Here is a 15,976-nt window from a genome sequence, read left to right as displayed (position 1 = left end):
TTATGAGGGGAGATTGTGGGCTCGTCTGGCTGGTCTGTCTAACGTGAACTAGGTCAATGCTCTTTTCTGTACTGGAAACCATTGCTGCTTGTCTGGGTCCTCCACGTGCTCTCAGTAACCAAGACTCAAACAGATATGAACTGACTTGCCCACTGGCACGCCCACATCAGTAATTACTGGGGCTTCTCAATTATAAAAAAGCAGGCTGGATCAAACATGGCCTTTTTTTTTGAGGGCGTGACCTCTAGGAGAGCACATGGCGATGGGATATGACCACAAATCCATGTGGGTTTAAAATTAGGGTGTCACACAGAGGATTTAGTGTAAACCAATACAGAAGTTTTGATTATGGATTACTGTAATTGACCTGAAAGTCATGTAGGGTATCAAGTGTTTAGCATATTATTTGAGTCACAATATTTATTTTGTTTTTAACCAATGAATATTTAACCATTAAATATTAGCTTAAGTTAACGAAAACCATGTTTTTATATAACATACTTAAATAATGTTATGTATTTAATTTATGACAGAATTAATTAATCATCAACGTAACACTCATCTGGTCTAAGGGAAGACGTTTGAACTGCAGCAGAAAGTCAATGTATTTGATGTATATACACATATTATATATATATATATATATATATATATATATATATATATATATATATATATATATACATATATATATATATATATATATATATTCGTCAACTTACAAGCTATTGTGAATAGTCTTACCTTTCGATAAAGTGCAGTAAAAGAGATTAAGAATTCTTGTAGATCTCTTAAGAAAGGACAGTCCCAAGAAAGGTACACAGCCAGTGTGTGGGGTGACCATGTGCTCATCTTTCATCAGCAGCACTGTGATGCCGTCTTGGCGTGTGTGTGTGTGTGTGTGTGAGTGAGTGAGTGAGTGAGTGAGAAAAAGGAAGCGAGGAAGAGTGAAATAAATGAAACAATGAATTGCGGTGCTGTTAAACAGCAAACGTGGTTAAAAGACAAACGTGGTTAAAAGACAAACGTCGTTAAAAATGAGTAAAAAAAGAAAAATACCTCACCGAATAAAAACAAAGGAAAAACTGAATGAAGAACAGCATGATGTGAGGATGCAGTGGATGAGAGATGAGAAGCTAAGAGAAGCATGGAGGCTTGTCTGTCTGGAAACAGTCTCTCAGACAGACTTGACAGCCCCCCGCCCATGCCCCCCAAACTGCTGGCTTTGAAAACACCCCTACACCCACCAAACACCCCTCCCTTCTCTCCCTACCCTCACCAACAGCCATAGCAATACCACAAAACAGCCTTTATGGGGAGAATTTCACATTTTTATGTTGCACTTTTAATACTGTTAATGAACTAAAACTGTTTTATCTCAGAGTCTATTGTTAACAAGCAACGTGTTTTAGGTCTGTTGTCTCGTGACCCAGTGCATGTGAGGTGAATATGGGCCAGGGTGCCCTCTAAAGGCAACGACTATAAATAGCAGAATGGAACTCATATGAGAGCATGTGGTTACGCTGTCTACCTGCGCAGTCTTTTTCTTGGTGTGTCAGTCTTATTATTACAGCATTGTCATGATACACTGATGGTCTTTCTAACACTGAAGATGGTCTAAATGTATCTGTGATTTGTGACACAGGTTCTTTGATAATTGTTGAATGGGAAAAAATAACATGTAGCAAACAAAGATTTGTTGTTTATTTTGAACACAACATTTTTCTCCATGTAATTTTCATGATAAGATGTTAAATATAAAAGGATAGTTCACCCAAAGTTGAAAATTCACCCTCACATTGTTACAAACCTTCCTAAATTTCTTCCTTCCATGGAAAAACAAGAGAATATTTAGTCTGGTTTTTCCATACATTAATGTGCCAAATCTGAATTTGTGCAGTTAAAGGAATAGTTCAAAAGATCATTTACTCACCCTCATGTTGTTCCAAACCTGTATGAATTTCTTTCTTCTGTTGAACACAAAAGAAGATATTTTGAAAGATGTTGGTCACCAGACATTTTGATGTGCCCCACTGACTTCCATTGTATTTTTTTCTACTATGGAAGTCAATGGGGCCCATCATCTGTTTGATTGCCCATATTCCTCTAAATATATTCTTTTGTTTTCAGCAGAAGAAAGAATCTCCAGGTTTGGAACAACTTGAGGGTGAGTAATTGATGACAGAATTTTCATTTTGGGGTGAACAATCCCTTTAAGTTGCATAAATGATTTTTGAGACCTTCAGCAGGGGGAAAGATTTTCAGTAAGTAACAACTTAAATTTCAGTCTATTCTTTACATAAGTATGGCTCCTGAAGACTTGTAATAGTGCAGAATTCAAATGGACCAATGGTGCTTGCTTTTTTTGTCCTTTTAGAAATTTGACACCTGCCTGGACAGCAGCATGAACTTCCTGACTAACATCTCCTTGTGTTCAGTGTAGAAAATAAAATCAGCAAAATCAAGTTTGGAATGACATAAAGGTGAGTAAATGACATAATCAAAATCTCATTTTTGGGTGAACTGTGCCTTTAAGTTGAATTGTAGCATGCAGACACATTCTCTTTACTAACTTACATTATCTGTCAGAAAGGTACATAGTTCCTCATTTTTTCTATTTAATGCCTGCCATCAAGTGAAACCACCAGTTTGCCTGCACAGTCCAACCTTTCTGCTCGCAAAGTGCAATCTGCTGCAGGAAGTGATTCCGAGCCTCGTCCTCCCCTTGATCCTGCTGCAGTGCAGTACGTAGGTAGAGCATGTCCTGTGACATGCTGAGCTCAGGGATTCCCGTGAGAAGCATTAGAGAGAAGAGCGTGATAAGAAGGCGAGACTGAGACCGGAGGGATAGATAGGCATTGATACAGGTGTCCTAGAGAAAGAACAGATACTTGAGGCTGTAGCATTTTGTTGACTTGTTCAAATCACGTGTCTGCGAGATTGAACATACAATTTTTTATATTTTTTTACTTGTTACTCTGTCACTAATCCAGATAGAACATTGTAACACTGAGAAGATTTTGACAGTGCAGAAGAACATACCATAAATCTCTTGAAGTAAAGGCTGGGACGGCCTTTCACCCTGCCCATAACGTACAGGAAGTCAGGGGTGAGGACAAAGGGCACCCTTTCTCTGTTCACCCCCATGAAGCTTTTAGTGTTGCCCAAGATGTGGCCAAAATCAATGTGAAACAAGTTGCCTGAGAAGAACAGAAGACTTAATATTTGTTAGATTCTCTGTAGACACATTCATTAGTAAAACACTAGTACATCTATTCATGCTCATGTTCTGTGCTATTGAAATCTCTCTAAAAAAAATTCTAGAATACTCTAGGCATTTTGGATGAATGGCAGATGTCAAATATGGCATGCATTATATTTTAGTAACCAGCTGTAACAAGATCATGACTGAAGTATTTCATAGATCATTTTCTTGTAATATGTTTGTCTGCATAGTTTACTGGTTCTGCCCAAAAAAAAAAAAAAAAAAAACTGACATGCAAAATGGCTTTAAAAAAAAAAAAATGAACTTGTTCTTTTACCTTGATCAGTGATCATAATGTTGTCGTTGTGCCGATCACCTATACCCAGCACATATGTGGCCACACAGTAGCCGGCACACGAGTTCACAAACTTCTCCATAGCTTGAAAGTGCTGTTGCACCAAAGTATAAGACATAAGGAAGAGAATCATCAGATATATGCTAATCAGACGAGACATCTCAGATCTGTTGGAAAGCAGCTGACTGAGAGTGGGTGGCTCACATGAGATAGTATTAGTACAATCTGCTTACTTTTTCCTGGAATGGGCACTTCCTCTGAAGCCAGTCATACAAGGCATTGTTTTTGAAAGCTCCTGCCATACCTCCTTGACTCTTCTGAACTGAGGCAATAGTGATCGCATTTCGCACAATCTCAATCATTCCTGTGTCAAAGACAGATATAGAGCTAAATGTCAGAGACAACAGTCACTTGATCAGTTTGTTGGTCAAGTATCCCTGAGTGCTGTAAAACATTTTTTTTTACATTTTTTATTATACTGTATATGTGCTTTGCTTTAATGTCAATATTTGTTAATTTTTTTAAGTGCTTTCACTGGGGAATTTACTGCTATTATAAGAACAAGAGTAAGACTGAGCATTACCTATGTTATATCCTGTTGAAATGCATCCATAAGGCACCAGGTTTAAGTCTAAACCCTTTTCTTGCCAAATTGAGTCCATGACCTTGAGAGTCTGAAAAACAAAATTTTGTTTTAAGTTGCTAGTGAAATCAGTCAGTTATTTTTGAATAGTTGCTAGTTTACCTGGATAATGAGCATGTCCTGTCGGAGGTCATCTCCATGCTTAAAGATGATGCCGACAGTAGGAGGGTCTGGAGAGTCTGGAGCTTCTGACTTTATGCAGGAGAACTCAAGCCAGAGTGGCTTTTTCTTCGAGGCCATCACCTTACAGTCTTTCAGCTGTGTGAAGCATAGTTTGAGTTAAAGTGATAGTTCACCCAAAAATGAAAATGATGTCGTCCTTTACTCACCCTCATGTCATTTCAAACTTGTATGACTTTCTTTTTTCAGACAAACACAAATTAAGACATTTTGAATAATGTGTCAACTGGTTTTATCCAAACAATAAAAATAATTTTCAAAATATGTTATTGTGTTGTACATGTTTGGAACGGCATGAGGATGAATGAATAATTAGACGGTATACTATGTATTTAAGGGCTACTTTTTTTTCCAAATCAGTTTATGAAGGCCTACAAACAGTTTATGTTGGGAACAAGTTGCAGTTTGGTTGGGAGTAAATCAAACCCCCAACACAGAGAAGCTTATGTTTGCTATAAGTATGCTATATAAACAATCTGATAACATTTTAATATTCAAGCATATCCTGGAAACTATATCTATAGATCAACTCACTATGATACTTCCTGCTCTGACACGAGGATCAAAAGGCACCTGGAAGTCAGAAGGTAAATTGCACTCCTCCAATAACTCCTGCAGCTTCTGAGGAGCTGACACACATACATGATAATGTAGATGAATATATAAAACACAAATAGTACTGAGGGCACAGTTGTTTGAACTTTACCTGTTGATGGAAGGTCTGTCCTATCTGGGTAGAGCAGCTTTACTGCTAGAGCCACATCGTGCAGACAATTGACGACTTGTACTTGACGCTGGAATTCAGTCAGCATTGCTTCTCCACAGCCCAATAGGTATGCCTCCAGGATAACCGCCATACGCTGGCGGAAAAATGGGCATCCTGCCACCTCACTTCGCAAATACCAGAAAAAGAAGTGTCCGATCCGTCTGCTCTGTGTTCCAGGAAATGGCAACAGTACACAGAGTTAACCTTTATCTTTTGACAGGTGAAATGGTGTAATGTATTATTGGTGAAAATTATAAAGCTGTAAAACATTGTCTAATGAAGTATGCATAGCTGGAAACATATGACTCACCCTTAGTGCTCTTTTGAGAAGGAATCTTGCCAGACAGCTATCATGATATGGCTCGACTTTAAGGGTCTACAGAAAATAGCATGCTTTATAAAAAGAGCTCTTAGGCGGCTCATTACTTTGACACTTGCATTATTGTATAGGTCAGTATTCTTTTATAACAATTTACCTGAACCAGCTGCAGCAGGTACTTAAGTACCTCATCATTGGATAGGATATCTAATCTTTGAACTGCCAGTCTTCTGACCTTCGTGTCGGCAAAATCCACACTCAGGAGCTCAAGGGCCACAAACAGCTCTATGTCCTCAGGCTCCCAGTTACTCAACAGCCAGTGGACATCCTGGACCACAGTTGGCATCATCCAGTCGACCGTGCGAAGAAACTGAGGTAAATTTGAGGCATAGTGGACACTTTCTTCTTTGAGCCTCCTAAGGCAACCTGTCTTTGTGAAGGGTGTTGTTGCAGGACCCTCATTGGATGGGGAAGAGAGTCTGGATTCTCCTGAAAGGTCCAGTGTTGAAGAGCCCGAGACAGGAGATGTACCACTAAAAGAGGAGCTCCTGCCATGCGGCAGGACAACAGGAAAGCTGTAGCGATCCAGCATGAAGGTAATTGCCATTGATTTAGCTACATCAGGGTTAGTGGCAGTAGAAAGCTTTTCCGCTTCATAAGTGAATGCCTCCTCGTCCCATTCTGGGAAAGGCCACATGTGCAGAGTGTGTGGACCTTGGCTAAGAAGGGATCTGTGGTCAATCAACTGGAGGTTTACAAAGTATAGTACTTGCCCTTTTCCCTTCTGGTAATCTTGTACTTTAGAGGAGTTCGACTTTGTGTCCTTGGTTGATGTGCCTTCTGTGGTACCGGCATTAATTGTGAGGCCCAATTTCGCTCCGTGAGGGATATCCCTGATCAGAATGTCAAATTCCAGCCAGGTGTTCCACAGCACTTCATCTGTAAACTCTTTTCGAGTTGAACAAACTGATGACACAATCTTTCTACCATATATTATGGTGGCTTCCACATGAACAAGTGGTGGCACCTTACTTGGTAGTTCTGGGATGTCAAACCCTAAGAGTTTAACCCTGAACTTTCTCTCACAGTCCCACAAAGAAATCATCACAATGTCCTCTACTTCCTTCCCTTTAAGGGAAAGTTCCTCGTGAGAGTTTGAGAGACCAGTGAGGCTGTCCACCAGAGGCCAGTACTCTCCACTTACTGTGTTATCTGGAAGGGATGAGACGGCAACCACTGAGAGATGAAGCTCCTGTGAGTTTTTAAGGCAGTGCCCGACCCACAAATATTCTGAGAGCTTAAAGTCTCCATTCAAGAATTCCTCTCTGCCACACACCTTGAGGACATGATCAACAGACCATCTTTCGAATGACAGGTCCCCCTTTGGCAATGATTCCCAGAAGATCTTGAGAAGATCACTAGGGGTATGTGTCAAATCAGTTTTAATGGAAATGTTCGAACTATTATAATAAAGAATCACTGAGAGTTTTCGCTGAAGGTGACCTTGCTGGTCATTTGGGAGCACTGTGGAAGTTGTCCATGGTTCAGTGGCATAAGCAATAGGATCCCGGTTTTTCAGTTCTTCCCTTCGCGGTGTGGCAAACTTTCTTCGGGTATAGCCTAGCTCACTTAAACGATTATTGTCTGAGGAGTCCAAATCATGGCCGATTAGTTCGTTCAGAATGCCCTGGAAGCGAATTCTCTCCTCAGAGGTGGTTTTCTGAGCCAACACAGTGACGCAGACAGTCTGAAGACCATCAGTACCCTGAAACCAGGGTGCATCCAGAGTTCGCAAAACCTGAAAGTCGTCATAAATTTCATACCACTCCTCATTCTTGCGGTACAACAGACTATATCGTTCTGGGTCCAGAAGTGCAAATGGCTCAGAAATTCGGTTATTCTCCTGTGCTAGCATACACAGGCGCACACGAAGCTGATGGACGCTGCATTGTGCTGGGAGTTTGATCTGAACAGGTTCCTGTCTGTCCAGTGACTGGAATCCTTCCCTGGTCGGTAACTTACAAATAAATACAAGACTGTTATCGGAGCAAGGTTCCTGTTGCTGGTGTGCATCCCATTTGTTCTCCATGGATGCTGGAAATGAATAGAGTTAGCATGAGCATATTCAGCTATAAGTACTTTTATTTTAAAATAGTGTTAAGGTTAGTCTTTTCAAAACAGGGAGTGGCTTGTGCTTTTTGTGGTACAGAAATGAATTATATCAACTAGCAACCAAGTTGGGATGAGGGGTAAGTTGAGCCATTTGTTTCAAAGAAAATGGTGGAGTGGTGCTTGCACTTGTTAAACTCTCTGTCATGATGCTAAGGTGCTTTGAAAGAGCAAAGGCCAGGGCTGTTTCTTAAGTTGATTTTAGGGTGTATTCACACCTGTCTTGTTTGGTTCGATTGAATCGAACTCAAGTTAATTTCCCCCCTTGGTGCAGATCTTTTGGGCAGGTGTGAATACAACAATCACACTCGGGTGCGGACCAAACAAACATACAGAGACCCAGCTGAAGAGTTGGACGAGTGGACTTTCCTGGTGTGAATACACCCTTAGTGTTTTGCTATGCAGTTACAATATTGAGCTACTGTAGAAAGTTAAAGGGACCAACAAATCTGGGTTTCGAAGAGAGTGACTTCTGTAATATGATCATGTGTTTTAGCACGTTTTCATAAAATAAAATATTTAAAACCAGTTGTTGTCTTGGTGAGACTATTTTACATTCCAACAATGTTGCTGGTAAATATCAGTGTTGCTTCCTCCTTGCATTTCCCTATCTTTGTGAAGCTAAATATTATTTTTTTTGTTAAAAGCAAAGTTGATTTTCTGTATGATGTAAAAAATTATAATAATATTGGTAAATTGCCAACACACACACACACACACACACACACACACACACACACACACACACACACACAGTATATATTGTCAATTTACCGATATGAAAAAAAAAGCATCATACCAAAAATCTAAATATATGGCCGTTTATATATATATATATATATATATATATATATATATATATATATATATATATATATATATATATACACATATATACAAGGAAGATGGCTACAAAGGTTTTGCAACAAACAAACTGGTTCTGCCAGCCATTCAAGATGAATGTATCAGTCTTGAACATTTTCCAAGCCAAGCCAAGCCAAGAGAAGCAACAGTCATCTGTAAGTACTGTATATTCCTCACAAAATGTTTTACAACATATTAAAAATACCAACTAAATGTCAACTTATGTTGCAAATATAATGAATCAGTAAAATTGCACTTACCTATACAGTCTCTGTGTCTTTGGTTTCAGATCAGTTTCTGTGGTGAGTGTGTGAGGAACAATTCCAATTTCCCTTACTGCAATGCATCAATGTGAAGTGACTGATTGCACAACGACTCATCACTTCCTCATTCCTTTGTCTTTATGCACCTGAGAGGAAGAAAGTTTTAATCATTTCAGACTTGTTTTCTCTTGTTGATTTAATTTAATTAAGAATGGATATCCCATGATTTTTGTCCCAAAATTATTTTTATGTATAGTAATTATGACATATACCATCTATCTGTGCATTAACCAAAACTTAAATATTAGTTCAAGTGTTTGTCAAGAACTCTTATCATTAAAAGGGGGGCTTTAAACCGCATCTGAAATGCTTGAACTGAGCAATGACTCGATAGTAAAGACATGTTACTCTTTTGATCCACTAGAGGGCAAATAAAATAATAGTAGCCTAGTTGGTCAGCAAGACCAGATGTAAATTACAAAGAAAAGTGCAAAAGCAATTCTTTGGTCAAGGTTTCTCTATTCTCTCTCATTTAAATGAAAGAGTTAGATTTCATGAGCTGCTCACTTTTGTTATTTTTCCTATTATATGCATGCTTCTGTAGTGTATGTAGGAATCATTCAGGAAAAAGAGAATGTGGATTTATCCTTTAGGTTTTCACATATTTGCCAGAATGATAATGGACTTTCAGTATATATAAATTTGATTTATTGCAATTTTATTGCAAAAACTTGCAGGTTTTAAAAAGTGTCAAATATTAAAATGTCAACATGTTGCTGTACAGGCTGTGGACACAGTAAATAATGACAATTATCAAATGTTCCAGTAGATCAAATTAAAACTTTTACATTTCTGAAGAAAATGTGGGTGGTGCTTGGAGTACAAATGTATTTATTTAAACCTTGCTATGCGGTTACGGCAGAAGATTCCACACGCTATATGATGTCTTTGTGATTTTCACAGGTTCCTTTTTTCAGTTGGTGGTTTTTAGCAGGTTTATTAGCCATCAGCCACCAATAATATATGGACAATTATCCATTTTATCTTAAAATCCAGATCACAAAAGAAGCAGCATCCAAAAAATGGATTTGGACACCATTTCCAACAGTTTATTAAGCACAGGAACTAGAACTGTAGACTTCTGATGTATTTTAATAAGATTATGAAGTTGCATCACATACATTTATTACTTTGCACCAAATGATAATAGTATACCTTTTCATTTCTACTCAAATTTAAAGCTGAAAGAATCAACAATGTATTCATAATGCATAATTAAGCTTTTTTCATAGATGGCAACATTGAACTTGACTCGAGTCATATTTTGTCACAATAAATATAAACAAATAAATACTGTACATATACATACACAAATTAATATAAATAAATAAATCCATACATATAAATACACATACATTCATATAAATAAATAAAATGTAATATATTGTAGGCTATATAATATATTGTGTTCATTTATGAAGTAAAAGTCTCTGCCACAGCTGCCATTATATACCTGATAACTGTTATATTGGTGATTATAACTAATTATAACTATCACCTTTCCTCATTTATGCTATACCTAATTAGTTACAGTATATGCATCCTTCTGCAAGTATTAGGGGTGTTATACTGTGTCCCTTCAGATCCTATTTTAAGAGTGTGATCATGATTATATTTAACTTTAAGTATATGTTGTACCTTGTCATGGTTATATACCATCTGCTCAAAGCTGATTTGTAATTTAAACATTTTAAAACCATCTGTAAAATTCACAGACTTTGAGAAGCTATTTTAATTTATTTCTCATAATACTAAACAATCAATGATATACAGTATTTAAATATATAAGGTGAAAGGCCTACTTTACAATAAGCCTCAATTTTACAGAATTTTCATTCGTTAAAGCTGATTATCTAACACATTTTTATAAGTAAAAAAAAAAAAAGATTATGAATTTTTGCTCATTGTTTGTTCCTGATACCTAATGCATTAACTAATATTAACAAACTGAACCTTAATGTAAAGTGTTATTTACCTAGAAACTAGGCATGTTTTATGTGAACAAAAGGCACATTAAATCTGAGTCAGATTTACTGTTTTGCATTCAAAGCATTTTGCATTAAATTGTTGCATTGTGCGTTATTATAATCTCACAATAAACATTCACAACAATACATATACATGACATCTATCCATCTTCCTTCAGAATGTTGCCTGCCACTGAATGTAGACTGAAAATTCCCTGAAACATCTCGCAGGAAAAGATGAAACGACCTGCATGGCTTTAATCCCGGGCTCACTCAGCGATTCTCCCTCCTCCACCACAGCAGCCTGGGCAGAACTTCCCTCACCTCCCTGTTGCGCAGACCGTAAACGAGTGGATTAATGCAAGGAGGCACCTGAAGCATCACCAGCAGCATGATGTGGAGGGTCCCAGCTGAAGTCCAGTCTTCAGGATGATCCAGCGACTGGATCATGGCCATGTTGCCTTCGAGTTCCCACAGAGCATCCGAGGCTATCTTCAGAAAGATGGGGAGCAGCTGAAGCAGCAGCATCGAGCAGTAAAACATTACGGTTTTGCGCGCCCTCACATTGACCTGCTGGAAAGGCTGAACGGCGTTGCGCGCCTCCTGATACATGCGCAGGTATGAGAACGAGTAGGAAAAGATGCAAAGCAGCGTCACCACTAGCCCAACCACTTTGCGAAACACCGCAGAAGCCCGTGGAAAGCCCAGGTGGGACTCCAATGTGTCCGGCTCACAAAGGAGTCCTGTAATGGGTTTGCCCAGCAATGAGTTATTGTGCCCTAAACTGAGCAAAGCTGTGATAATTGCCGATAAACACACTGAAATAAGCCACGTGAGCCCGACTATGAGGTAAAGGCGCTTGGTGGTTAGTATGCTGATGTAGTAGATGGCCAGGCACACGTACAAGTAGCGCTCCAGAGCCATGCAGGTGATAGTAAGCATAGTGCAGAAAACACAAACGGTGTTAAGAAAGAACTGAGTGACACACCAAGCTCCGTACGACAGCGTGGTCTTCTGCAACAGGCAGTATATCACTGTTGGACCTTGGGTGACAATGAGTAGGACATCACTCACTATGAGGTTTTTCAGCAAGGCAAAGCGTGGCTCCCAGGATAAGTCTTCTGAACTGCCGAGACTAAACAGAGTGCACCCATTGATACCAAGTGAGATAATGGTCATCACCACAAAGACGCACACCAGTACCTTCACAGCTGTATCTGAAGGCAGGATGGATTTGAAGAGGCAGCGTCCATGGTCCAACAGCTGGAGGGTGTCTAAAGTGATGTTGCGCGCATCCTGGTTTGGAGTCGGACACGCGCAGTCTGCAGCCCATAACATGATAAATGGTAAAGCACGTGTGAAACGCATCGGGACGAGGACGAGAGCATTTATGGCAGCTTCGGGATTTTGACAACTCTGTGGCTGAAGATCGCGTTTGTTGCGTCTACATGTGATTTTACATAACATATGTGGGCAGTAAATAAAAGGTGGAGCTTAAATTCATTCAAATAGACATATCTGTCGTAAAAATAACCAGTAGAAAGAGTTTGCCTTGACTGCATTGTAAGTTAACCGTTCAAACTCATTTTTTTTAACCCTGAAGAGCCTATTAGAATAACTCTTGGATACAGTGGGAAATGAATTACAAAAGATGAAGAGCTGGTTTGATGCAAATAAACTAACACTGAACTTAAGTAAAACTAAATTTATAATTTTTGGTAATCGTGCCACAACAAAAAGCTTATGATAAATGATATTGAAATAGAAAGAGTAAAAGAACTTACATTTCTGGTAGTAATAATCAATGAAAAATTATGTTGGAAGCCACATATACATTATATCAAGGCTAAAATATCCAAATCAATTGCTATATTGTATTAAATCAATTACCTATTAAATCAACAAACATTGTACACGTTGTATTGTTCCTTCATTACTTCCATACATTACTTACTGTTTGGAGGTATGGGGAAACACTGAACCAATATTTATTCTTCAAAAGAGAGCCTTAAGAATTGTAAATAAAACCACCTATAGAGCACCAACTACTCCACTGTTTATTAAATTAAAAGCTAAAATTCAGAGATATTGTTGACTTCAAAACTGCACAAATTATGTATAAAATAAATAAATCAACAGCTATCGAACAGTATTCGAGGGTTGTTTCAAATGAGAGAGAGCAAACATCACTTAAGAGGAATATTTGTATTTAAAAAGAAACTTATAAGAACAAATTCTAAATATATCACTGCATCACAACCAAAGGAGTTAATGTATGGAACAGCTGCAGTGAAGAGATGAAATCATGTACAACAATGAGTAATTTTAAAAGACTATTTAAACTGAATATATTAAATGAATACGAAAAGGACTCAAGGTTATAGTATTGTACACAGGTTAATTGGTCTACATATTAAGTCTAGTATGGAGGTGTTTTTTGCTTTGCTATAGATAGATGGAAATGAAGAAGATAGATGGAAAAGAAAGTAGAAAAGGGAAAAAAAGAAAAGAAAAAAATGGGAATGTGTGTGTATGCATGTATGCATCTGTATGTGAATGCATGGGTTTATGTGAACAGTAGGTAGGTAGATATACGGTGTATGTAAAGATGTATGTATAAGAGAAGCATCAAATTGTTTTGTATTTAACTAAAGGATAAAAATAGAGAAAGGTTTGTTATGAACTTCTTCCTACTCCTTTTTGAACATGGGAATTTCAAATTTGAATTACTTAAAATCATTTTTGGAAGATTGTGCTGAGATACATTACTTTATTTAGCTGTTATTTTAATTTTAATTTTATATATGTATGCATGTCTGTATATATATTTTTATTTACATGTTCAAAATAAACTACAAAAAAAAAAGAAAAAAAAGAATGGATTGTAATAATCATGGATAATTCCTTTCTGACCTAGTAAAATAAAATAAATAGCCCTATAGGTCTAAGTATTTTAATGTTTTGTTATTCATTGTAATGGACTGTGGGTGTTTGTAAGGGTAAAATAGCTTCAGACATATAGGCCTATATACCCCACAACTGTTGCATAAACCACTGATGCATTTTCGAATGCATTTGTGTATCTCTTGCAAAAAAGCTTTTTTTTTTTTTACCAAATATAATCACATCTTTATTCAACCTCTATTTCCGTGAGTGCTAAGCAAGGTGACACATTAGTCAATGCTCATGACAGTCAATAACTATTTAGCCTAAACTTCGTGTTTTTTCAAGAGTGCTGGGTTTTTTTCTCTCCTTGCAATGGTGCAAGCTTGATGAATTCATTAGGCCTATACTCAATAAGTGTCTTGCGAAGAGAAAAATACAGACTGAATTGCCATTGCCAACCAAAGAAAAACACTTATTATTTCCAAGTCGCTCTCTGGCTGATATCATATAGGCCTGGAAATGGGGGGTTACGCGGGGTGACGGAGTCCAGGGAAAATAAAAAAAATAGGGAAATGAAGGGATTTCTATGTTATTCTCTCAATAGACTACAAAAGCGATACGAGTTCAGCACAAAAACATAGCTCAATTAAATTGCATAATTAATCTTTAAAATATCGCGATCTGGTTCCAAACACCCACGCGATCTTACGCAGTGCTTGAGGTGGGCCGGTACGCAGCGGTATCGCAGTAGGCTACTATATTTGAAGCTGTAGTATACCCTCACTTTTTCTTGCGTGCCGGCACTTCTCGCATGTTGCTCTGACCGAAACATAAAATCAGGCTATTAATTAAATGTATAGGCCTACACCGCGCAATCGGAGCCTTTATAAGCATGAGTGGTGCGCGATTGCGCGATCCAAAAGTGTGATAAGATTTGCGCGAGCCGTCGATAAAATGTACAACCCATTTTTAATTCTATTGAGAATGTAGTAAAACGCTGTGGAGAAAGTCAAACATGATCTTAAACAGCCACTAAAAAGACTGATGAAACGAGGGGGAAAAATCCTCCTGCAAGCTTTTTTCAACTTCTCACGAGTCACGACCACCTTTACTATAAGTTATCAAGTTAACTTGTTGTAGAAATTATAATAAATAATCTGTTAAGGGAACAGACTTTTTAAAAAAAGTTCAAATGTGAGCCATCAATAGTCTACCTGTAATTATATCCTTATTGTAACAAATGCTATAGCCTATTAAAAAAATCACAAGAATCAAGAGCTTTAAAGTATGGACCTTCTTGAATTATTGACTAAACAATTGGTTTTCCTCATGTGTAAAATGTGTTCTGCTAATATGAAAGATATGCCTATTGGGAAAATAAAAGATAATCCAATTTAATGACAGTATAACAAAAAAAAGAGCACATTTTGAAAATTAAGCAATGATAATTTGACTTCCCATGGCACTTTTATGGTTATCAACCAACTTTGCATGTGTGGGTTGCAATGATTTTGCAAAAATAAAGCAAAAAACAAATAAATAAACCTCATGAGGGAGCATTTTCTGGTAACCTAATTTAAACAGTTCACACTTTAACCCCCCAATGTTCAAACCCAAACTACAGCCTTGCAATCGAGGGGGACAACCAGTTCCCCCATCTCAAACAGAAGTGAACAAAATAAGAGCAAATCACCTTTTGAAAGTAACTTGATGCTTCAAATAAAGATTGTATCATTACATTGTTACACCAGTAGGTGGACACAAGTGACTGTTAAAAAAAATTTACTTGTCATTGAATCATTCATTCAAAAGATTTGTTCAAAAACGCTGATTCATCTAGTAATGAAACAAGTGACATCTTTATAATTGAGTCCTTGAATCATGTATTCAAACCGTTACAAATGTTACACTGTTAGACATTTTATTGTATTTTTGCGGTTATTTACTGGCAGCACTATTGCCAGTAAGTGACTGTAAGTTCCCCTTTACAGTACCTTACCTGTAAATGTGTTTTACGGTATGAAGCCCTTACTGCAATTTAATTTTACAGTAGCCTATGATTCCCTTAATGCAATTTCATTTTACAGTATGATGCCCTTACTGTTACTTATTTTTACAGTATAAAACAGTAATTTTACTGTAATTTATTTTACACTATTTTATTATTTATATTTTACATGAATGCTATTGAATTTAATAAATTCCAAAAAAAGTGACTTGAGTCCATGTACATCAGCATATTCTTTATTCACTGTCACAATCAATTACATCCATTTTATTTATTTATTGTGAGGCAACA

At 37.5% G+C, this 15,976-nt stretch overlaps 2 protein-coding genes across 3 annotated transcripts; both read right to left on the bottom strand.

Moving 5' to 3' along the window:
• Window positions 1-1,682: 1,682 nt before the first annotated feature.
• Window positions 1,683-8,882, bottom strand: LOC309480791 (phosphatidylinositol 4,5-bisphosphate 3-kinase catalytic subunit gamma isoform). Of its 2 annotated transcripts, XM_082145418.1 has the most exons (11): window positions 8,762-8,880; window positions 5,626-7,562; window positions 5,460-5,525; window positions 5,090-5,315; window positions 4,918-5,012; window positions 4,306-4,461; window positions 4,144-4,234; window positions 3,794-3,924; window positions 3,543-3,654; window positions 3,043-3,200; window positions 1,683-2,872 (listed from the first exon to the last, which is right to left on the bottom strand). In XM_082145418.1, the coding sequence occupies exons 2-11, from the start codon at window positions 7,555-7,557 to the stop codon at window positions 2,615-2,617; spliced, it is 3,225 nt and encodes a 1,074-aa protein (XP_082001544.1). In that variant the 5' UTR covers window positions 7,558-7,562; window positions 8,762-8,880; the 3' UTR covers window positions 1,683-2,614. The 2 variants fall into 2 exon arrangements, with proteins under 2 accessions (XP_082001544.1, XP_082001545.1); XM_082145419.1 differs by lacking the exons at window positions 1,683-2,872; window positions 3,043-3,200 and adding an exon at window positions 3,207-3,466 and having other exon boundaries at window positions 8,762-8,882.
• LOC309480796 (uncharacterized protein) lies at window positions 8,812-11,865 on the bottom strand. The gene is made up of 2 exons (XM_082145426.1): window positions 11,164-11,865; window positions 8,812-8,910 (listed from the first exon to the last, which is right to left on the bottom strand). Exons 1-2 carry the CDS (start codon window positions 11,731-11,733, stop codon window positions 8,881-8,883), a joined length of 600 nt encoding a protein of 199 aa, XP_082001552.1. The 5' UTR covers window positions 11,734-11,865; the 3' UTR covers window positions 8,812-8,880.
• Window positions 11,866-15,976: the final 4,111 nt, after the last annotated feature.

This window comes from Leuciscus leuciscus (assembly GCF_965113295.1).
Source record: "Leuciscus leuciscus genome assembly, chromosome: 18".
In the NCBI taxonomy this organism is placed as follows: Eukaryota; Metazoa; Chordata; class Actinopteri; order Cypriniformes; family Leuciscidae; genus Leuciscus; species Leuciscus leuciscus.
Note: the sequence above shows the minus strand (reverse complement) of the source record. Positions and strands in the feature narration are given on the sequence as shown.